This window comes from Dermacentor silvarum, chromosome 2 (genome assembly GCF_013339745.2).
Source record: "Dermacentor silvarum isolate Dsil-2018 chromosome 2, BIME_Dsil_1.4, whole genome shotgun sequence".
Classification (NCBI taxonomy): Eukaryota; Metazoa; Arthropoda; class Arachnida; order Ixodida; family Ixodidae; genus Dermacentor; species Dermacentor silvarum.
Window position 1 is genome coordinate 231,160,933 of NC_051155.1, and position 22,122 is coordinate 231,183,054.

A 22,122-nucleotide genomic window follows, 5' to 3' on the forward strand; every position below is an offset into this window, starting at 1 on the left:
TATAGCATGTCTGTTATCAGCTGAAAAATCTGGCTTGCTTATTTCATCTTTTCGTTTTGTGCCTTAGAACTGGAACTTTTATGCCTTAGAACACACATGCTTGATATTGTACATATTTGGTGCCCTAGAAATCACTGATGACTTCTGTGGTACTATTTGCATAGTGTTTACATGTGCTCAATGTTTATTTCAGAAATTGGTGATTCTGCACTTCATTGATGGCAGCACTGTACAATTAGTTTAATTAATTATTGTTACTTAGTAAACATTATTCAGGAGGTGAAGTGGTCTTAAAGGGACACTAACGAGAAAAGTGATTTAAGCTGTATGAGATAAGTGCTGTTCTACAATACCAAAAGAGCCACTATTACCTTGAGAAGAGGCTTAGTAAGCCAGAAAAGACACAAAATCGGAAAACAGGTGGCAACTTTGTCGTTCCTGCAGCAGCTAGTCTTGATTTCAAGTACCTGCTTGGGCCTAGTGGATATTTTTATCTGTACTGTACTAAGACTGAACTTAGCAAGTTTTTCTCTAAGTTTTTACTGAGCCGCACTGGCTCAAATATGAAAAAAAATTTTGAAGTAAGTGACGTGATACTGACGTGCCGGCACTGGGGTTTTGGCTTATTTTTCCTGTTCTACTAATCAACCTGTTACTGCTAGATTAACGATACTAATGTCTCAAGATACTTTATCAGTCTAAACTGATTTTGTGTTTGTCATTAGCGTCCTTTTAATGTGCTGTTTGCTCTGCTTTCTTCTGCAATAGAGAACAAGGGCTACGGTGAATGGTGCTTGAGGATGCAAAGTCCGACACCGGAAGATGAGGCCAAGTATATCGCTGTGGCTGGGAACAGTGTTGGCAGAGCTCAGAGCTCAATCACCTTCCGCCTGTGTGAGTGCATGCTTTTTTTTTTTTGTCTAGATTTGAAAATTCCTTCGTCCTCACTTTGAGCAAATCCTGTTAAATGGATAAAGCATAAACAGTAAATTGCATTTTTGTTTGCTCCATTTGTTCCAGCTGATCTGAAGGTGAAGCCAGCTTCCAAGCGAACAGTCAAAGAAGCCAGTCCTCACATAAATAATCACCAACTTTCGAAGAGAGCTGTGGAAAAGGCAGAGTCTGAAGGAGTAAGACTTTCTTGTCCCAAGTTTGGTAGCCTTCAGTATGGACATCTAGGGCTGCGGCTTTTTTTGAGTATTTCATTGATATACTAAGGTCTAATTAAATTGCTACAGTGGTATCATATAAGTGTCTGCATTTGTTTTTTTCTTCTAATTTTATGGAGCTCTTGTGCAGAAGCAAGTCTGCTACTGAAAGAGTGTTATATTCATTTCCTCACCATCACGAGCTAAGAGGCCTGTGTAGTTTGCTTGTTTATCCAAGAAAGCTACTACAAACTGAAATCTCAGTGTGGATTTGTCTCACTGGCTCAGTTAACCTGCTTCTTACCTAAGATGCAACCTAAGCTTCTTACCTAACATTACGATAAGCTGGTAGCGTGCAGTTCTTGACGATAACAACGAAACTTTTTAGCTATGATGAGGGTTTGGAAAAGTGCTTGGAAGGTTTTAGTGAGAGCAAGTTATGAAAAAGTTTGAATCTAAATGTTTTCTGCTCGAGGAGTAATTTGAAAGTTTTTTGGAGCAAAATGAATGAAAACACGAATAATTTTTTTCACTTGTCTTGCAGTGCAATAATTTGACTATTGTGGCTGTACTTGTTCTAGGCTTTTGGTTAACTAACTTAGAGTAGTGGTTTTTTAGTGCATTTAGTTTAGAGCATCATGTTGCTGCGGTAGCTTTGTTGTATAATCTTTCAGGTACCACCATTACTTTGCTATTTTCTTCTATTTAAAGTGGCAGAGGTCATTGTGAGAGTAGGTATGTCCACTTCTGCTGGGTGCAGTTGCAGTCTGTTGCTGACAGCTAATTGAGATAGTTTCCTGTGCTGTGTGTTTGAGTGCATTTCAAATTCACTGCTTTATGTGGTGTACAGCTTTCAAAGTTTTTAATTCTCATGAAAGCGACGTGACAGTCAGTGCCATGGTCGTAGAGTGCTCCTGTGAAATTAGCTACAGCAGAACGCCTGCCTGCATAGCATCCTCTTGGCGGTCATTGTTGGCTAGGCTATTCTATTCACTTCAACATAGTTCCTGTGGCTTCTGTCAGCCGGCACTCCCATGAGATCATTAAAAAAACTTGAGCTGTACATCACTGTGCATTGTTCCTCTCTGCTTTGCTTCTGCCTTTCCTTACGGTTCTGTATAGCTTGCATGACAGGTGCTTCAGTAAATGTTGTGATGATGGCTGGGATTCTACGGCGAAATTACTGCACAAGGTTGCATTGAGCTTCAATTTTTATTCTACATTTGTACTGTAGCAAGAAGAGGCAAAAGAGGATATGTAGGAAGAGGAGGCAGGCCTGAATCAGCGTGCTATAGCCTGCTACTTAGTACTGAGGAAGAGTTGTAAGGGAAAGAAAAAGAAAGTGACATTATTACCATGAAAATGGCAGGAATGGCTGATCATAGTCTGTTAAAGGCCATTGCAGTGAGTGAAGTTTGTGAGCATCAAGATTTGAGTGCAGGAGTCTAACAAAAATATGGCAAAGCAGATGAGCATTCTCCACGTGACACAAACATTGTTCATGCCAGTGTTCAGGCCTTTGTAAAACACTGTACCCGCATATTTAGGCCAAGCTTCATTCGTAGCACCTTTTTGCTGACAATTGATGAGAACTAGTGCTTATTGGGTGGTCTGTATAAATGAAGCATCCCTTGTTCGTTCATGAAGATGATGCAAGATAGCTCAAGGGTGTGGCTAAGTGCCGTGTCAGAACTGCTGGTTGTTTGTTTTACAAAAAGTTATACATTTATCTTGAGGAACTGTGTGGTAGAATGTAGTATTATTAGTATGTCGCAAATGAATCTCTCAGGATGTCCCTGTAGCTTCAACTAGGAGTTATGGTATTATTCAAAGGCACAAATTTTGTAGGCAGAACTTGGCTGCAATTGTCAAAATACCTGAAACTGGCTTAATATAAACAAAACAGATTAATTATATCAAAGCATTCTGTATATGGTTTGTCAGCTTGAAGATGAATTATGCCGTGTATTTTGATACTCTTGTCCGTTTCATTGATTCCTTTAATCATGACAGTTTCTATAACTTGACTTGATAACAAAGTAAAATGTTGAGGTTTCTTTTTTTCAGCTGTAGTATAGAAACCTCTAAAAAAAAACAAACAATTCAGTTGCAGTGGTGCTTTGACATTGTGCTTAAATATTTCTCATTCTGTCATCACCAGTGTCCTCCCAGCAGTTCAACTACTTGTACAGTCTGTGTGGTGCAAGTAGTTAAGCTGCTAAGAAAGCTCAACTACTGGCACCGTCTGTATAATGCAGTAATATCTCAAATTTCGCCCTGAAGTATGACATATTGTACATAGTGCCTTTTACCCAGCACTTTTAAGCACTTGGTATCGTTCCAAATTCAGTATCTGCTTAAATTGTCAAAATTAACGAGCTGGCTTTTCTCTCACTTGCATAGTAGTTCAGCTTGCACTTCTTAAAGGCAACTCACTGGTGATCTTTTGCATGCCTGCTTTGTTGCTGCATCTTGTGGTGGCTGTTTTGAGTTTTGGTTGTGGTGTGGCTTTCCCCTGGGCTTTGTAGTTATGCACTAACCTCGCACGGTTTTGGAATCCCGTGTGGCAGCAGCTGCCAGTCGGGCGGCACCCACCTCTGGTCATACAACGCACGTGGGCTGAGCGCCAGGCAACGGTGCAGCCTGCTAAGGTAAAGCTGACTTGGTGCTATTAACACCGTGGGATTTTGTATTGGGCCTTGCGTGTGTGTGTGTGTGTGTGTGTATATCTAATATTGGCTGTTGTATGGGGTGCCTGTGGCGAGCAGGTTTGGCACTTAACATGCGCAAGTAATTGGGGCCTCGTGTGTCAGAAAAGTGATTGCTGGGCTGCATTTAGCATTGCCGATTGAGGGCGTGGCATCACTACAAAGTTAAAGGTTTTGGTAAGAACCTGGTGCTCTCATGCTACCTAAAACTGGAAGCACCGATGTGAGCAGCCGAGTTCTGCTGGTGACATCTCGGAATGCTGTGCTTGACCATTATGCACTAGAAACATTTCGCATTGTTACACTCTATGCACTGGAGTATAAAGAGCTGGAAATTGTTTCACAAAGGCTATAACCTTGCTGACACATTTTGCATTGGGAGGTAGGTACAATGTAGCATACTTACTCAATTCTGACATGACTTCACTCGTAGCACACAGCTAGTCTTGATATCAAGACCACTGAAAAGGAAAATTCAACTTCCTCCGGTAGAAATTTATTCGTTTTGCATGCACAAGTAATGTGCAAGCAAGATGTATTTCTGAATGCATAGTGCACACATCGGTGCTCATTGTGAACACATGCATGTGCATTTTTCCATTGCCTTCTAGCCAACCAGCAAAACACAATGGGTGATGTTTTTGTTTATTTGTGATGATGTTTTGTGATGTTTATTGTTTTCCATGAAGCTTGCTATGTGGCATAGATGTTTATTTATGGCATGGAATAACAGACCCTCACCAAGGAAATAAACAATTAAAGGGATACGGACACAAAAGTTGGCGGGTTGTTTTTTTGCGTCGGAACAAAAGTTGAACTGTTGAAAATGACGAATACAATAAGCTGCTTTGAAAAAAAAAAAAAAAAAAACGAGAAAAAAATTTTTTTTTTGAGATTTTCTGTTGCACCTTGCCTCCAAGCGGCCGCCGGCTGAAGCTGAAATTTGACGTCATAACACCCCCCCCCCCCCCCCCCGTGCGCGCGGCCAAGGTCGGCCACAGTCGTCGCAGTGTTTCCGGGGGTGTCGGTCCCTTGCAGCGTTTGTTTAACCCCTTTCGGCAATCTTTGCATGTGGTCCGTCTGAAACATTATCCCCTTCAGCGTTCCACGCAGGTGGTGCATCTTACATGCGCCTTCCCGCGGTTGTTGCTCGGTATTGACGCGTTCGTCGCGGTGGAAGGAAATGCCCAAACATTGCTGTTATATTAGCATCGTCGGGCGTGGCACGCCGTTGCACACGTTAGGTGCGTAAACTTTGGATACCTGCCTGTCTGCCATTACGCCCAGCCTGGAGACCTCTAAGACATGACTTCATTTGCGCGGACCACTTCGTCGACGATGATTATGTGACCAGCCCGGCTGCACTGAAAATCCTCGGCATGCCGCTCAGAAGGCAACGCCTAAAGCCTGATGCTGTGCCATTGGTCTTCTCGCGAAAACGCAAGGCTGCAATAATCAGCGGTGCTGTTGAAAAGAGGAGGTGAAAAGATGTCAGTACTGTTTTCGTTCACTTGCAGCCTTCTTGAGCAGCGCAAGAGCGAGGCTGGGGCGAGATGCCCGAGGCTGGGCACGAAGGCATTAATGTCCTAGCAAAGCATAGTAATGTTGGCAAAATGTTGGCAAAGCATAGTAAAACAGTACAAGGCTAGCGGGAAAGACACACACACACAGCTCTGCTTCTCCACAGGAAGAAAAACTGGGGAGAACGCCAGCAGGTGCTGCCATCTGTCGGGCGGCTGGCGAAGTGCACGTGAGAGTCTCGGAGGTACTGATACCTCACAGCAGTTGCTCACGGTGGCGGCCTAAACTACTGTTCAGTCATCCATGCAGTGCTGAACTACCCCGTAGCTGTCTCGCCTGCGTGCGCTATTGAAAAAGCAAGTTTACAGAGGAAATGACAAATAATTCTTGCGCAAGTGTCTGGTGCAGAGCAAATCTTCGCGCTACGGTTTGCGAAAACCTGACCGGCACTTCCACGGCCGCCTGCTCTTCTTCGTCGCTTGACGCGGAATGCTCGTAACCGTAAGCGGTAATATTTCTTGCCAAGTTGGAATGGTTCCTCGTCTTCAGACGGGTACTCATCGCTAGTAGAAGCACCAGAACTCGAATCCATGCTCGCGATGGCGGCGTCGGGTGTCGTGACGTCACGCCTTCCAACTCCCGCAGGTCGGGCGGCAAGGCGCGCGCTCACAAAAACTCCAAAAAGAAAGCCATTGGCTCAAAAATGAGCTAAGTGATTACTTCTTTTCGGTGTAATCACACACTGAGGATTTATTTTCAGCATTTTCGTAAGATTTTCACATTTCGTGTCCATATCCCTTTAAAAGTAACAAATTATGTTTTGGTCCCGTGCAGGAGCTGTAACATTGTTTCTTCCTTTTATCTCCTTGGTCAGTGTCCGTTATTCTGTGCCATGATCACCCCCAACAGACAAGTTTTTGTCAAACCCTGAATTTCTGATGTTTATTTAAATAAAACTGTGGCTCTTCATGTAGTGGCTTAGCAAACTTTTCGTCCATGAGCCAATCAATGCCTGTAACTGTCTGCCTGATCCGTTCGTAGCTTGGCAGCTCTTGGTATCTGTACTTGAGTATGTGTGCACATTGAAACTTGCCCACCAATCACATTGATTGCGTAATTGATAGATGCGGTGTTTGACTTTCCTGAGCCGTGCACATTCCAAGGCAACACAGGGCTTTGAGAGAGGTCGTAGCGGAGTGCTCCAGATTTGTTTTGTCCACCTGGAGTTCCTTAATGTGCAGTCACTGCTACACACGTGAGCATTTCTGCATTCTGCCTCTGTCCGAATGTGGCCGTCATGGCAGGGAATTGATCCCACAACCATGTGCTTGGCAGCAATGTGACACAGCCCCTGAGCCATTTGGGAGGGTTCAAATAATCTTTTCAATCCATCAATCCAGTGCAATGCCTGGCAAATCCAGGCTAGCATGAAAGTCCTTTCATGGTTGAAAGTAATGTATACCACCTCTCAAATGATGGCCAAATAATAAGTTACAGAACTTTGGTGCTGAAAACAAGCTGAGGAATTTTTTTTTGTACTTTACATACCTTTTATTCAGATTGGCTAGCAGGGGTAGCTGTAGCAAAACTGCATGCCTCTGCTCTTCTCATTGATTGCACTGAAGTTGTGTTCGATTCATGCATTTCTCACATGCAATGACAGCACACCATGCACAGGGAATGCTGAAGCATTTTCACATGCAGAGAATGCCGTATGCAGGTCAAGCCTAATGCGCATGACAATGAGGTGTGGCTGGCGGAACTTTGTTTTAATACTTCATTCTAACATGAAATATCAGCTTTTTTTGTTGTTGTATTTTTGAATAAAGATTGAAGAAAAGAATAGAATAAATATGGTAGGTTCCTCATTACCATGAGTTCAGCTTGGTTTGGTTGAATGCTGCATTGCAAGATATCGCCACCAGTGCAAATGTTGCCATCTGCATATTCAATGCAACTGTACTATGGTTAGGGTAATGCATATATGTTGGTCTACGACTCTTTAAGGTTAAGTGAGAAAATGGGCCGGAACACTCACGGGGAACTGCTGCATGTTAAAGGAGCTGGTATGATTAAAGCAGATATTAAGCAGATATTAAATTTTGAGAAGGATCTATGCGGTGATACAGATATAGTTCATATTGCTGCACATTTCCTGTGCTCTTTATTCATGCCATGCTGAGTGTTGAAAAGTTGCTTTCATCACTAATCCTTTGGCATTGTTGCATTTCATATACTTTCATGAAAACCAATAATTGAGGTGTTTTGGATAGCACCATTTATGAAAGGAGTGACAAGAGCTTCTACTTAGTCCATACTTGCCTGATATCATGTGAAAGCTTGGCCTTTTGTGACTTTAACATTTTCTTACAAGAAATGCTTTCCTCGCAGGAAAGTGAGCAATTAAAAAGGCCTTCTTTTCTACTGTTTGCTGCAGGTCATGGTGGTTAATATTCTTTTAGAGCCGTCACACTATTTATGTTCTCCTTATCAGGAGACTTGACGTCAAATCAAGTGTAATGCTAATCTGATCCAATCGGGTAACTCTGCACTATAAGAGCACAGGTCTACTACCGTCCACCAATAAGGAATATACTAAAGAGGAGACATGATAGTGCAAATTCTAGACACTGGCAGAAAGAAAAGACTGGACGAGTGCTTGTTTGAATGTGTTGTATCTTGAATTCATACTGTTATGCCTCCATCAGATCTTAATTGCCTGTGTAACCAACAGCGGCTGCTCTTGAACAGTAAAATATAGCTAATGTTGATCAGCACTATAGTTGTTGCGAGTGCTTGTGTATGTTGACAACTTTTGTTCATCTCAGTTCGGCGTATGATAATTGAGTTTCTGCAAAGCAGGCTAGGTTTTGGAGAGCACCATAAGGCATTTGTAGTTCTGCTGTTTTGTGATATCAGTGTTGCTCTCAGAACATCCTGGAGTCTGAAATGGGCAAGCAATTTTTCAGCTCATTTCATAATTAACCTTGCATATGCTGCAAGTTGATATAAATGTTTCTGCCAATTTAGGTTGTGCGTTAGCTACAAATTGACTGTGCCCTCTGCTCATTGCGATTCTATTTTATTATTCTGATCTTTTTCTCCTGTGCTTAACTACATTGTAGTTGTCAAACATGAATAATTGTTTAACAGTTTGCATGATCACGTATGAATTACAATAAAATGTCTCCAGGATGAATGCCTATTCTAATAAATTACCTAGGTATTTAGGTTCAGGTGCATGTTAAAGAACCCCAGGTGGTCCAAATTATTCCAGAGTCTTGCTACAGTGTGCCTCATAATCGGATCACTGGTTTTGGCACGTAAAATCCCATAATTTAATTTTAGTTTTAATAAATGACCTATAGGTAACTGTTCTGTATGATTATCCTGCTTTGCTAGAGGCAGTAACTGGAGCCGTGTCAATAATAAAGGGACTAAATTGAAGCATTTTTGCAGTCCTCTGTGTCTATACAGGTGTTTGAATGTGCCAGGACTAGCATGAGAATTGTGTGCTTAATGATTGTGTTCCTAGCTTTTGTCATCTTGCTGCCAACCAATGCTGTCCTTGGGCAGCACAATTAGACACACACAATTCTTAAGAGCATTGATGGGTAAATTCATAGTTTACTGTGAGCTCTCCTTATGTTGTATGATTTCACATAGCTGCTTGAGCAAGGAGGAAAAGAATAAGAACAAATTGCCATAGGCCATTCAATTACATGTCTCACTTATACATATTTCTTTTTCAGGCTGCGAGTGGGGAAAGCTCTCTGCTTTATGATGACACATCAACAGTTCAAGAATGTTGATGAGCAGACGGAGTTTGTTCCATCAGTTGAACTGCTGAATGCACCGCCCTAAACCTGGTTAGTTCCTGTCTTCTTGGAGTCCCAATAGAATGCATGAACATATGTGACGCTTAGCATAATGTTCCTGACCTGTAAATTCATTTTTCCTTGCCCTGGCAGGTACTATTGCAGAGCGTGAACATGCCAAGTGGCTTGAATGCGGTGCCATTGCCAAACAACCCTTACAGCGTGGAAAACTTGTCAAGGCGTGCCAGCGAAAGTCGTCGAGACTCTCTGACCACTGCCAAGACAGGGTCATCGTTTGACACACCACTCGAAGATGACAATGACGAAGATGGTTTCTGCTCACCCGTGCTGCCATCGTCCTACCTACGTGATTATTACATCAACAATCCTAAGCTCGTGGCACTAGTGGAAGCCTCATCTGTGCGGCGATCATCTTCACAAAGTGCTAAATCGTTGACATCTTCCGGGGACCCTGAGGAAACTCTACACTCTTTCGAAGAACAGGTCAGTCTGAAGGAGCTCGGAACAAAATTTAGTGATGTTATGACCGAATAAATGGAAATAAATGCATGGTTCCTAAATTTTAATTTTACCGAGACTAACATCTTTGCTTTTGTGGTAATGGTGTACTATCGTTAACCAGTTAAAAGATTTATGATGGAAATTTCTTCTTGTGCACAGCAGTTAATGTAACACTGTAAAGAAGATACTAAAGAATGTTTATTTGTAGCATTAATTCATATAGAATTCAGTGACAACATACAAGGTTTGCAGACATTGTACTGTTGCTTACCCTGTTATTGGCTCCTTCCAAGACAGCAGTTTGAGCAGTTTGCTACATTTCATGAACTTACTTTATGGCATCAATAAGAGCTACTTGACAGGTTATATTTCACAGTGGTCTTGTGAATTTTGTGGGTGTTTTTTGTTGTTTCATAAATGGAATTTATCTGTATGAAGAGATTCAGGAAGATGAAATACTCATAGTTCACTTAGATTGCTAGCTTTGTCAGAATGTAAGCCGTGAATATCTTGTCTATCCAGCTCTTACAAAATAGAAAAGGCCATTGTTACTGCTTAGTTATCATTACAATAAGCTTGCTTTGCCCTTTAAATTAATTACCTGAGCTTAATGAAAACACTTTTTAGAAGTCAAGCTGTTTTCATAATATTCATTTTAACCAGTTTGTACTGCTTGTACTGCTTTTGTCATTGCGTGCATTATTGTAGCTTATCTTGTAGTTTATCATATGTGCATTGACACGCTGCTCCTTATTTACGCCTGTATTATCTCTTCTTTTTTTATTACTTTTTTTTATTGCATGTGTACGTTTTGCTGCCCTGCCTCGCCGTCATGTTGTCAGGGGGTTTAGGGTTCACACGCAGTCTCTTTGCGGCTTTTTCTTTAAGGGAAATAAAGCTTCATTCATTCATTCATCTTCGGAAGTCTAGGTGATCTTTCCTTTGTGCCTGCTCTGATGGAAAGCTCTGGAGAGGGAAGCCAATGATCATGCTCGCCTTAAAAAGCTTTCTAGTGCCAGATGTCTTACAGGTCCAACACGACGTAGTCATGACGTCATGACTCAACCCTCGCACTTCTGGTCGCATTATTTATTTTGACAACCGCTGTACATGTCATTGACTTCAGATATAAGAGTTTTTCTAAGCAAGATGGCACCCCAATAACCGCTCTGCTGAACGGAAATGTTAAAAATGCTAGCATTTAAAAAAAAAAAAAGACCTCTATGATTTATCTTAAGTGTGCCATTTGAGAATGGTTTAAAATGGTGATTTTGCAGTACTTATGTTGGAATGCCTTTAAAAAATTTTTTTTTTTAGGTTTACTCTAGCCCTAGAAAAGCATTCCGCCCAGCAGCACACATGCGGACACTCACAGCTGCTGTCAGCACTCCTCACCTAAACATGGAGGACACAACCGTGAGTTTTAGACACTTATTCTTGACCTTTCTGCATTTTTCTTTATTAAGTTATCGTGTATGATTTTGACAGATACGAGAACCCAGTAGATGACAGCAAATGCCATTTAGCTAGTGGTGCAAAAAGATTTGAGGTAACTGGTCTGCAAAGTAAAAGCATGTAAGCAAGTATTTGTTAGTATGTATACAAGAATGGTTTTAGGATAGTTAAGAAATGAAAGAGCAACAGGGCCTTGAAAAAGGTTGTATGCTTAGCAGCAAATGATTTGTCACTGTGAAGTCTTGTTTATGTGTTGTGGTTTTTGAAACGTGGATGTTTTCTGCTGCTGTTTATTGGCGAATATGTGTAAAACAGCACGATTGTGATTATCAAGGCAAATGTACGTATGCATGCAACTCACCCTTGCAGTTGACAATAATAAGTCTACAAAAGTCCTCTTGTAGCAGTGAATGGTGCTACTGTTTGCAATAAATAATACATAAATGGAAAAATGCAATGAGTGGTGCCATTTACTGGAGTCTGAAAGCTTTTCCAATAGTGAAGCAAGGGTGCTCTCTGCCACGGCTTGCATCTAGTAGGAGAGGTCAACTCTTGTTTCCTGGCCTCTTGCCGCCAGGGTTCCAGCATGGGTGCCTTTGATTCTGTCAATGGGACGGGGCGTCGTCGTCGGAGATCTGAAGGGGAGGAGGAGATGGGAGAGGAGCTAGGCAACCCATCATTGCCCTCGGTGCGGGAACTGGTGCTGAAGTTTGCCAGCCAGTCGGCTCAGTCAGCCGTCGATGGCTCCAACTCCGAGAGTCTTCCCAGTCCTGGTCAAGAGTTTCAGGTGTGCCTTGGCTTTGAGTGTTGGCTTCGGTAGTGGGAATGGTGGTCTTGCCAAAGTTTGTTTGTTATCTGTGAGAACATATTAATGTCTTGTTGTCTCAATCGCAAGTGCAGAGACACTACAAGCTGGTGGGCCATGCCACATTAAGGGTTTTGTGCTATTCCACTCATCTGTCGACTCCCATTACTAAACTAATGTATCTCTGCACAGGCTAGGTGAGAATTGCTTTCATAAATTGCATCACACACTACCATAAAAGGCAATCTAATATTATATATAACTGAAGTGTGATGGTGATATAAGCATAGCAGTTTTCTTACTTCCCCAGAAAACTTAATTCCCATGAACAGGCCCTGCTCTGCTTTTCCTGCCTCTGGCACATCTTTTGGCTTTTCTTCTTTTTCTTTTTATGAGCACCCATGTCTGGCTTTGCTTGAGAAAATGCTTTTGTGGTGGACCCTTGCTCCATCTTGCCTAAACTATATTGTATCCCATAGTTTCTGGTCGCACTTACTCAGTCGTAGTCTCTCGGATTTGGCAGCACTTTCTGCACTAGTTCAGGGAGCGCGGAACTTTAGTCTTTGATTTAATGTGCAGCATGCACCACTGGCACTGCACTCCGCAATTTGGCAACATGCGGGAGCCAGTTCAGCATGAGGTCCTCATTCTCTTGCGCTCAATACTTTGGAAGTGCAGGCATTTTTCAAGCTTTTGGTAGCTGAGGACATGGTACAGCAATAGTTGACCACTAGTGTGCTAATATAAAGAAAGCAAGAGCTATTTTTAATAGTCTGACTTAAAAAGACAAGTTACATGTTCAATGGCTGGATGGTTTCCAGCACACATTGTTGTGCACTTGTAGCATGCTAAATTTCCTTAGTTCAAACAGTTTTCTCTTAGGATGCATTTCCTTAAGAAAAAGTTGCATCCATGGCAACCACTTGGCTGCCATCGCATAGCACTGTCATGCCAGAGGGCATTACAATAATGAACGGAAGCAACGCTTTGTATTCAATTCATGAATTAATCTTAAATGCTTAACCATGGACGGCAGATGACTTGCTGCACTTATTGTCACGATTTGCAAAGGCTGCGAAGTGCATAGGAGCTGTACTGAACTTACATGGAGTAAACTTGTGTGGCACAGTTCATGGCACCATCAAGAACTGGTTCAGAAAGTGCATCAAAATCAGAAGAAACCGTCAGATTTCAGGTGCATACGATTACTAACACACTGATGCTTCAATTGTGTATATTAATTGGTGGCAGTTGATTTTCAGCTGTGGTCTCTTTTGCTTATACATTCCACTAATGTTTATTTATTTGCATTGAATATAACCCACGAATTTCTATTTCAAGGATGCATGGCCTCATGTTGGTGTTTTTTATGGACTTTGTCGGATTTCTTGGGTGGCAGATTGTGTGGATCATTTGGTGCTGCAAATAAAGACTTACCATTCTACCAGCAAGCAGAGATTTGCAAAGAGCACGTGCATTGCCAGTTAAGGCTGGCATACACTGGATCATAATGATGTCACATCGCAGTTAATTCACTCTTTTTTGTGCATAATGGCAGCTCGTATCTATGGTAGAGACAACTAGGCTGTTAGAGTGAGGACAAAGAAGCTTGCCTTCTGACCTTGCTTCTGTCTTTATTTGTGGAGCTGCTGCTTTGTCTGTCTCTTGTGCTGTACTAATTTGCTTGTCTGCTTTGGCAGTTGAAGGTATGGTGAAGTTATAAGCTAGCGTAGATTATGTGGATGCTTATGTGAATGACTCAGCAGACATTGACACTGTTGCATAGTTTTGGTGCCCACCTACACTCTTGCCAATTTCACTGCAGCGTTCTGTCGTAGAAATGCAACTCCTGGAGAGTTTGATACCTGAATGGCATCAATAAATTCGAGAGCAGTCTGAACATGAAAATTGCTGTGTAATGCTTGGAGGAATATACGATTTGTTTTCATACTGTTTTGTGCGACTGCACACACCAGCTGCTGCTAGGCATCTTTAGTGGCTGCAACAATGTTAGGGTTACTTTCAAGCGGCCTTTTAACATTTTTGAACATTGTAAGAAAACATTGCTGATCTGTTACCAATGCTCCTGTGAACATGTGAGCCAAATATTATTGCACTGCATGCAACATGGAATTTACAATATTGTGCTCAAATTAAAAAGACAATTTTGTGGGATGATAACACACAAGAAAATTCTATTAGATTCTTAGAAAAAATAACTTTTTGGTGTTACCCTTGATAATGACATGGGTGGTGTAAAGGGTTTCGTTTTCGCTCGACTCTGCGCTGTGCGCTTTCGAGTTTCAGTAGTTCCGTTATCGTGTGTGCTGTTCTGGTGTGACAGGCTTGGTAAAGTCGCACTTGAAATTGCAAGCAGCAAAGAATGCCACGTCCATGTGATGCCCGAATGGTGCGCGTGACGGAACGTCCAGACGGTGACCAGCTTTGTTGCCCGACGTTGCATTGCTAGAGTCCTCGCTGCTTTCGCGCTCGGAAAAGCCGGTGTCGAGGCCACCATCATACGCAACGACGCTGGCAGCGTTAGCCCTCAGCAGCATGTCATGCTCATCGGAGCGTGACATGCTGCTGACAAATCGAGCTCAGCATCGCAAGCCAGTGTGTCGTCGTCAGTGTCGTCAACAAGGTCCATTGCGACGAGCGTCGATGATCATCATGTTTACAATTCGGCGCACGCTTTTCCTTCCGCTTTCGCACTGCGATTGGCTTTGTTTCTGGCCACGCGTCAGAGTTTTCCACAAAAAAGCCATAGCGCCATCTGCGGGCGGCGTTTTACTCGCCGGCTGCACGTCACTATGAGACTATGACGTCGCCACTCCTCGCTCGGGAGGGCGGGCGATTTGAATGGTGCTAGAGGTACACGGATGCTTCAGATGAAATTTTCTCGTAAAATAAGTCTTTTCTTGGCACGAAACAACCGTTTCGAGGTCTCTGTGATCGTATTTTAACATTCCACGTTGACTTAATATTTGCCTTTAGTGTCCCTTTAAGAGCCGTGATAAATTGCTTGTTCTCTCCTTCACATTGTCGTCATGCAGTGCCGCCACAAGCAGTGTAGCCCACAGCAGCTATTGGCCTATTTCATGATTGCGTGAACATTCTCAGTAATACAATTATTCTCAGTAATAGAATCGCCTAGACTGGACACTATTTAAGGTGGATTACGTGCTTTAAATAAATCAGTCTTAGTCCGCGCTCATCTGCCTCGCTTCTTTCCTCGTGTCCCGTCCCACCGCGCAGTTTGTTAAATAAAGATGAACCCATACCAGCTTTCCCAGGTATCGACTATTTTTAATACAAGTATTGCTCATTTGGTTTTAAAAAATGAGAAATATATATATGTCTGCGATCTCAAAGCAACAGAAAAATCATTGCATCTTTGTACTGCTGATCTACACACGACAGTTGCATGTTGCTGTGTTTGCTGCACATGGCCTCAGACATAAAAAGTGTAATGTAGATGCTGCAGCTGCCACATGGTGCCGCCACGAACCATCTGGCCGCCAGGACTTTCAGCCTTTGGGGTAGGCCACCGAGGCATTGCTGCCTTGTGCCTGCTTGCCGTCTTCCCTTTGTAGCTTCCACCATGCTAGGGGAAATGAAACACGAAAGAAAACCGCTCACCGGTCTGATAACTACGTCTAATTTCGTTTGTGCTTGAAGGATTTGAAAAATTTTTGCGGCAGGAGATTCGTGACACAGCATAATTTTAAAGTGATGTCATTCTATGAAAAGTGTTTCAGGGCCTCTTTAATGCTATTGTTTTCTGAATATTTTCCCTTCCGTGCCCCTATAGGAAATACAACTCATTTTCTAGCTTTTCAGTCATACAGTGGATAACCTGCACTATTTCTGATTGCCCCGCAGAGCATATTTCCCGACAAGAAGGTGATCTTGGAAGAGAAAGCACTCAATGGCCAGGGAAACGCTATTCAAAAAGAACGCCATGCAACAGCTAAAAGTCAAGATGCCTGGTCCATCAAAAAGGTAAACCTTTGTCTGACAATGCTTTGCATTTTTGTGGCTGTCTGATGCTTTGCATTATGTGGTGTTCAGTTGTGTGTTGGTCAGGGAATGGTGCTGAGAGACGACTGCATTTGTGGAAACTTGAATGAGTTTTTTTTAAACAAGGCACTATGTCATACTGTGGTTGGTGGCATTAGAAATGCGAAATGGAAGACTTTGTGCTTCTCTCATTGGGGACAAAATAAACCTTCTCACTTATGTGTGGCTTTCTGTGATACAATTAATGTAAGAAGGAAAATATCATGTACTGACTTGAGAAGTATTCTGCGTGCACATATAATAAAACAATGAAACGGATTTTGACTTTGGTTTTGTAAATTCTAGAACCCAATTATGCAACGTCATTGAAATGAGTTTCACTTTGTCAACTATTACCTTCAGGTAACTCCCACCTGAACTTAGTAACTGGTTCTAACTTAATAGCTGGAAAAAAAATGAAAGAAAGCATGAGATTTCTAAAAAGAACAAACTGTCCTGGTAAGCTTATATTTCGTCACCTTTGGTGGTTTGCGCTTGCTGTTAATATATATCTACATGTGGTTCATGACTTGCAGGATTCTGATGAGCCGTCAGTAAGGCCCCAGGTCAGTCATGGTACACATTCAAAATATTTGAGCACACTTGCAAGCTTTGCTAATGCTAAATGCTCTGCTGCTGCTTTTAACCTGAACATGTTGCCTTTTTTCAGCCTCTGCCAAGAAAAAGTCTGGTTTGTAAAAACACTTCATTTAATGTGTGTGCAGTCGCATGTTTGTGTCCTGACTCATAATTATGTCTTTGACTCCCTTGGCACTTCTTTGCTGCTTCCTGCAAAGACCATAATGTTATGTGCATGGGTCTACATGCACATGCCTGTATGCACAGCAATCATGTGCTTGTCTTTGTGTACGTGTCTGTTGAACACGTAGCAACTTTCACTGCTTTTTTTTTTTTTTGTTGTTGTCTTGCCTGTAGTAAATTACCCTTGATACTGACACGAGTGCTTGGTCATCTGTTTATTGTATAAACCGCTCATGTTATCAGAAGCTCAGCCTGGAAATTTTTCTTAGCAGTTCGTTTTAAGGGAAGCTCATCTTAACGAAGGTTTGCCTTAAAGAAGTTGGTCGTCACAGAAAAACACTGAATGTGTGCACGGCTGAATAAAGTCCCTCAAGGTGTTAATATTGAAAAATCAGTTTAGCAGAGTCTTTCTTAAAAGGGGTCTGTTGTATCTATAGCTAGGTCGCGAAGAAAATATTTGTATGAGAGGATTCATACCTTTTTGTGATGAAGCAAATCAAAGAGAGAGAGAGAGAGGGGGGGGGGGGTGTACTTGTCACTTAACAGTGAGGAATCAATTGTCTAGTAACTTTTCTTGCTTTTCTCTAGTTGAATGAAGCATCTTACAGTGGAGCATATAGCACAACAAACACTATTTTTCAGATGAAAGTTTCAGTACTGGCTTGTTCATGCTTAGTCATGTGTACGGTGTAGATACAAGTCAACTTGTGCTGGCTTACTGTGTTGTGCTTGCCTTCTCTGCTATGATTGCTCCTCATGCCATTCCGGTTCAGAATTTTTCCCTGTAATATGAAGAAGATTGCTCATTCTAGTGTCAGAAAGCAGTTGGTTTCTGCTTTCGTGAAGTAGGAGAATAAGATGTAGGAACATGTCACCTGCAGTGATGCTAATGCACATCACATCTAAAGATTTGTATCAACAACTTGGCATTAGAGCATTGAAATAAGTGGCTCACTATAAATTTTACAAGCTTGATGGCTTCACGTTGTTAAAACATTATTGTTATAAGTGGGATTGATGGCAGTGCAGTGAATGCAGAACCAGCACACTCAACAGTTTTGTCCTTTCTTCATTGCTTTTACGTTGATGTGCACTTGCTATGCATGGAGTGCACTGCTGATTCTTTCTCAGTCTCGTGCTGCTATCCACCTGCAACACTGCTGCTTGCACACACAATGCAAGTAATTTGTGGCTATGCACATATGTGTTAAGTGTTCACTGTAATGCTTAGTGTGTGCTTGAATGTCCTTTTCCTTTGTTTTGGTAGAAACTTTGGTAGTACTATATATACTATGTATAACATTTACAGTATTAACATTGGAGGTGTGTCATTCTATTGTAAGATTCTATAACTCAAATTTTCTTGGTGACTATCTTATCTCATTCTTAAAATGCCTAGTCCCTAGCTTCCCCAATGTCTTTCTCGTTATATTGATTGCCGCTTTGCTGCACCTGTTCAGACTGACTAGACTCAACTAGGCGAATGAGGAGGTAGCCTTGTTAAAGCAAGCCTAATAAATAAGTTGTGCAATCCAACTAAAATATATCTAAGCAAGCAGAATACGAGGTCTGTTAGAAAAGTATCCGACCTTATTTTTTTTGCGAACACCTGATGGATATGAATGAAACAAGCGCACTTGCATCAGCCGACCTTGAACCTTCATGTGCCTGTGCAAATTTTTTCCCGCCTGCCGATAGTGTCAGTCGTTGGGACACAGCGTCTGAGTGAGGTAGTGCGCAGTGCTCTCGTCGGTTTTTTTATTGCAAGGAAAATGACGGGAGTGACTGGAGCAGCGCTACTGCATCAAATTTTGCCAGAAACTGCGCGACAGCCAAGTGGAAACCATTCGGAAGATTCAGACGGCTTTTGGTGACGATGCTATGAGCAGCACACAGATTAAGGAGTGGTACAACCAGTTTAAAGATGGCCGCACATCGGTGGAGAGCGAGCCACGCTCCGGTCGGCCATCAACATGCCAAAATGAGCAGGTCATTGCCGAATTGAACGCTGCGGGGATGCGTCCCCATCGTGTGACTATCCGAGAAATTGCGGAAGAGGTGGGCATCAGCACTTTTTCTGCACATTCCATTATGACCGAAGATTTGGCCATGAAGAGAGTTGCGGCGAAATTCGTGGTGAAGCTGCTCACGGTGGAGCAAAAGTAACTTCAAGTTGAAGTCTCGCAGGACATGCTGGATTCCACAAACACTGACTCCGACTTCATGAACACCATAATCACTGGTGACAAGTCTTAGGTGCACGGGTACGACCCGGAAACCGAATCCCTGTCGTCACAGTGGAAGCATTCCACGTCGCCAAGACCAAAGAAGGCCCGCCAAGTGCGCAGCGTCAAAGTGATGCTGGCTGCTTTCTTTGACTCCCGCCGTGTGGTACACCACGAGCACGCACCACAGGGTCAAGCAATCACCAGAGTTCTACAGGGATGTCCTCCGTCGCCTACGTGATGCTGTGCGGTGAAAGTGACCGGAGTTGTGGTCAACAGGAAATTGGCACATCCATCACGACAATGCTCTTGCACATTCCTCGCACTTGATTCAGACTTTTTTGGCAAAAAACCAGACTGCTGTTGTTCAACAGGCTCCTTACTTTCCTGATATGGCTCCCTGCAACTTCTGGCTGTTTCCCAAAATCAAGGGGCCATTGAAAGGAGCGTGATTTCAGTCAAGTGAAGACATTATGGCTGTAACGACAGCTGAGCTAAACTCCATTCCGAAAGAGGCCTTCTCGGAATGCGTCCAACATTGGCAGCACCGCTGGGAGAAGTGTGTGGAGTCCCAAGGAGACTACTTTGAGGGTGATTAGGTTTCCAACGCTCCAGTTATGCTAGTTTTTTTTCTTCAGCCAAAGGTCGGATACTTTTCTAATAGACCTTAGCTTGTTCAGCTTGTTTAATTAACAAAATGCTCTATAGGTTTGTTTTATCCTCTTACAGATATCTTTTAGCCAACAGAACGGTTGAATTTGATAAAAACTACGGTCATTGATTACAATGCAACCTAATCAGTTGTGGTATCAGTCATAGGTTGTCATTCTCGTATCCCTTAGGAGTTATGTAACTAAATATATGCACCACTCTATTCCACCTGTAAATATGACCTTGCAAAACGGATCACATTGACACAAAATATGGCAAATCGACAGTTTTTCAAGAAAACGCATGAATGCTGACAAGCCGAAACTGCCACAAAAAGAGAGAAATTTTACGAGCTGCTTGACATTTATATGAGTAGATCAGAAGAGCTGTTGCTGAAACTGGTACATAGTAGCCTTACTCTAATCTTGTGTAAAAATGTGTTGCAGTGCTTCCTGTTTGAATATCTATAAAAATTGAGAATCATGAACAAGACGCATCATTAATAAACCTAATAAACTTGAAGTTAAAACGAAAGAAAAGGGACAACAGTTCTATGTATAATGCTACTATTTCTGCTCAATAAGTAGATGACAGAACTGCTTAGAACTAGCAATAGCCTATGTTCAAAATCTATTTACACGATACAGTTTATTGCTCTGATTGTACTTTTTGGGCTCGCTCTTTTTTCGTTTCTCAGGTCCACAGTCTGACAGCACGCAGCTTGCCTCGGGAGTTCAGGGAGCATGCTCAACGAAATCTCGTTCCACGTCGGATGAACCGCACTGTTGTCACGTCACCAGCATCCCCGCCAGCATCAGGAACTCTGTGCGAGCAAGTGTTTCAGCCACACCCACTGCAAACGCCAGCAGCCAACAACAGCAACAACAATAATGTTTCAGGTTTGTCACAACTACTTTATTGCTGTCTCGTAGCTGCTGCAGTGACTTGGTAGTTGTGGCACTTCACAGCTGAGTACACAGTTGCATGTTTGATTCTTGGCTGGGGTAGCTGCTACATTCTGGTGGAGACAGGACATAGAAGCACTTGGGCACCTTAACTTATGTCCCAGTGAAATTGTCAGATTTAGTGTCACTTTGAGTAGGCAGACTTCAGTTCACCGAGTTCCATTTTGGCAGATCAGCACTGCACCGCAAAATAGTTCCTTTCCGAATTGATAGCAGTGATGATTGGGTGCTACAAAGAGCACTTGAAATGATTATTACTGACTTACTGTTTTTAAACGAGTCAGTAATGTTGCCTATTATGAGGAACATCTCTCAAGAAAGTGCTTGATCACAACACCATTGTATACCTAGGCAATTTTCTATATCGCTGTAATACATGCAGGGCAAATACGTGATAGTGGCAAGATGGTTGTTCCTGTTGGTTGGCACTAACGCAATTAGAGTAAAACACTTGTACAAAAATACCAAACTCATTGTTTACTCTTACAACTTCTGTTGTCAAGAATGCACACTTTGGAGGAGCTAGGTGGCCACTGCACTGGGCTTACCGACCTGCACTACAGTGATATTATGCAACTACCACCTCTAATATTCACGACTTGTGAAGGTGTCCTGGCTAACATATGCAAAGTCGCTATTCTTTTGGTTTGCACTTTGAATTGGATGCACTAAAAGATGGTGTGATCCATGATTTTTTGCACATTTGATTAATTCAGTCCTCGTACCGCATTTACAGAATTGACAGGCTTTTTATTCATAAAGGAGAATAAGAAGGAAAAAAAATAGGCACAAATTTTGTGTTGGTATTTCTTTAACCTCTTCCGTGCCAAGCTATTATCCTAAATTCTGACCTAAAATGGCCACATTTTTTTTACTGCTGAATCCTTTACGTAAGACACTGTAGAGAAAGACAATGTTTCAGCATCTTGAATTTATTGCTAAAGTGAAACTTAACCACACTATACACAAGACAATGAAAAATGTCGTCGACGAGCTGACCTTGTCCCTGTCCTTTTTTACGAGAAACATGCAAATGGTCCCAGCTTGTCCATGGCACAAAAGGTATGGCATGAAGTGTAGTGTAGCAAAAGCAAGGACACAATAAAAAATGTGTGCATACTGCCCCCTTTTAGAAGACACCGGTGTTGTAGGCACAAGTAAATGTGAAACTGTAGGATTATTCATAGAAACCGAGTGCATCCTCTTGCCGCTGACTGATGCGTTGGTCAACCTTCATTGTCATTGACTGCCAAAGCATGTGATTATTAATGCGAAAGCATTATATGGCTCACGAGGCGTAAAATCCGGCATTGTCAGTGTTGCCGTGACCACGATGGTCCAAAAAAAAAGTGAGCCAATTGAGGCAGTTGATGACGTCAATCAAGGCAGAGTGAGTTAAGGCAGTGAATTAATATTAGTGAAGTCAATTAAGACAAGTTAAATTAAGATGGAGTTAATTAAGGCACTCGAACCCATAAAC

At 42.3% G+C, this 22,122-nt stretch overlaps 1 protein-coding gene across 1 annotated transcript in view; it reads left to right on the forward strand.

The window, feature by feature from the left end:
- LOC119442861 (uncharacterized) overlaps positions 1-22,122 on the forward strand; it is a 106,330-nt gene that overhangs the window by 80,256 nt on the left and 3,952 nt on the right. The window contains 12 exon segments of the mRNA XM_049663035.1: positions 769-894; positions 1,021-1,130; positions 3,719-3,799; positions 9,130-9,184; positions 9,331-9,380; positions 9,382-9,699; positions 11,035-11,133; positions 11,750-11,959; positions 15,863-15,982; positions 16,576-16,605; positions 16,710-16,730; positions 20,375-20,576. Of these exon segments, the coding sequence (XP_049518992.1) occupies positions 769-894; positions 1,021-1,130; positions 3,719-3,799; positions 9,130-9,184; positions 9,331-9,380; positions 9,382-9,699; positions 11,035-11,133; positions 11,750-11,959; positions 15,863-15,982; positions 16,576-16,605; positions 16,710-16,730; positions 20,375-20,576 (1,422 nt within the window).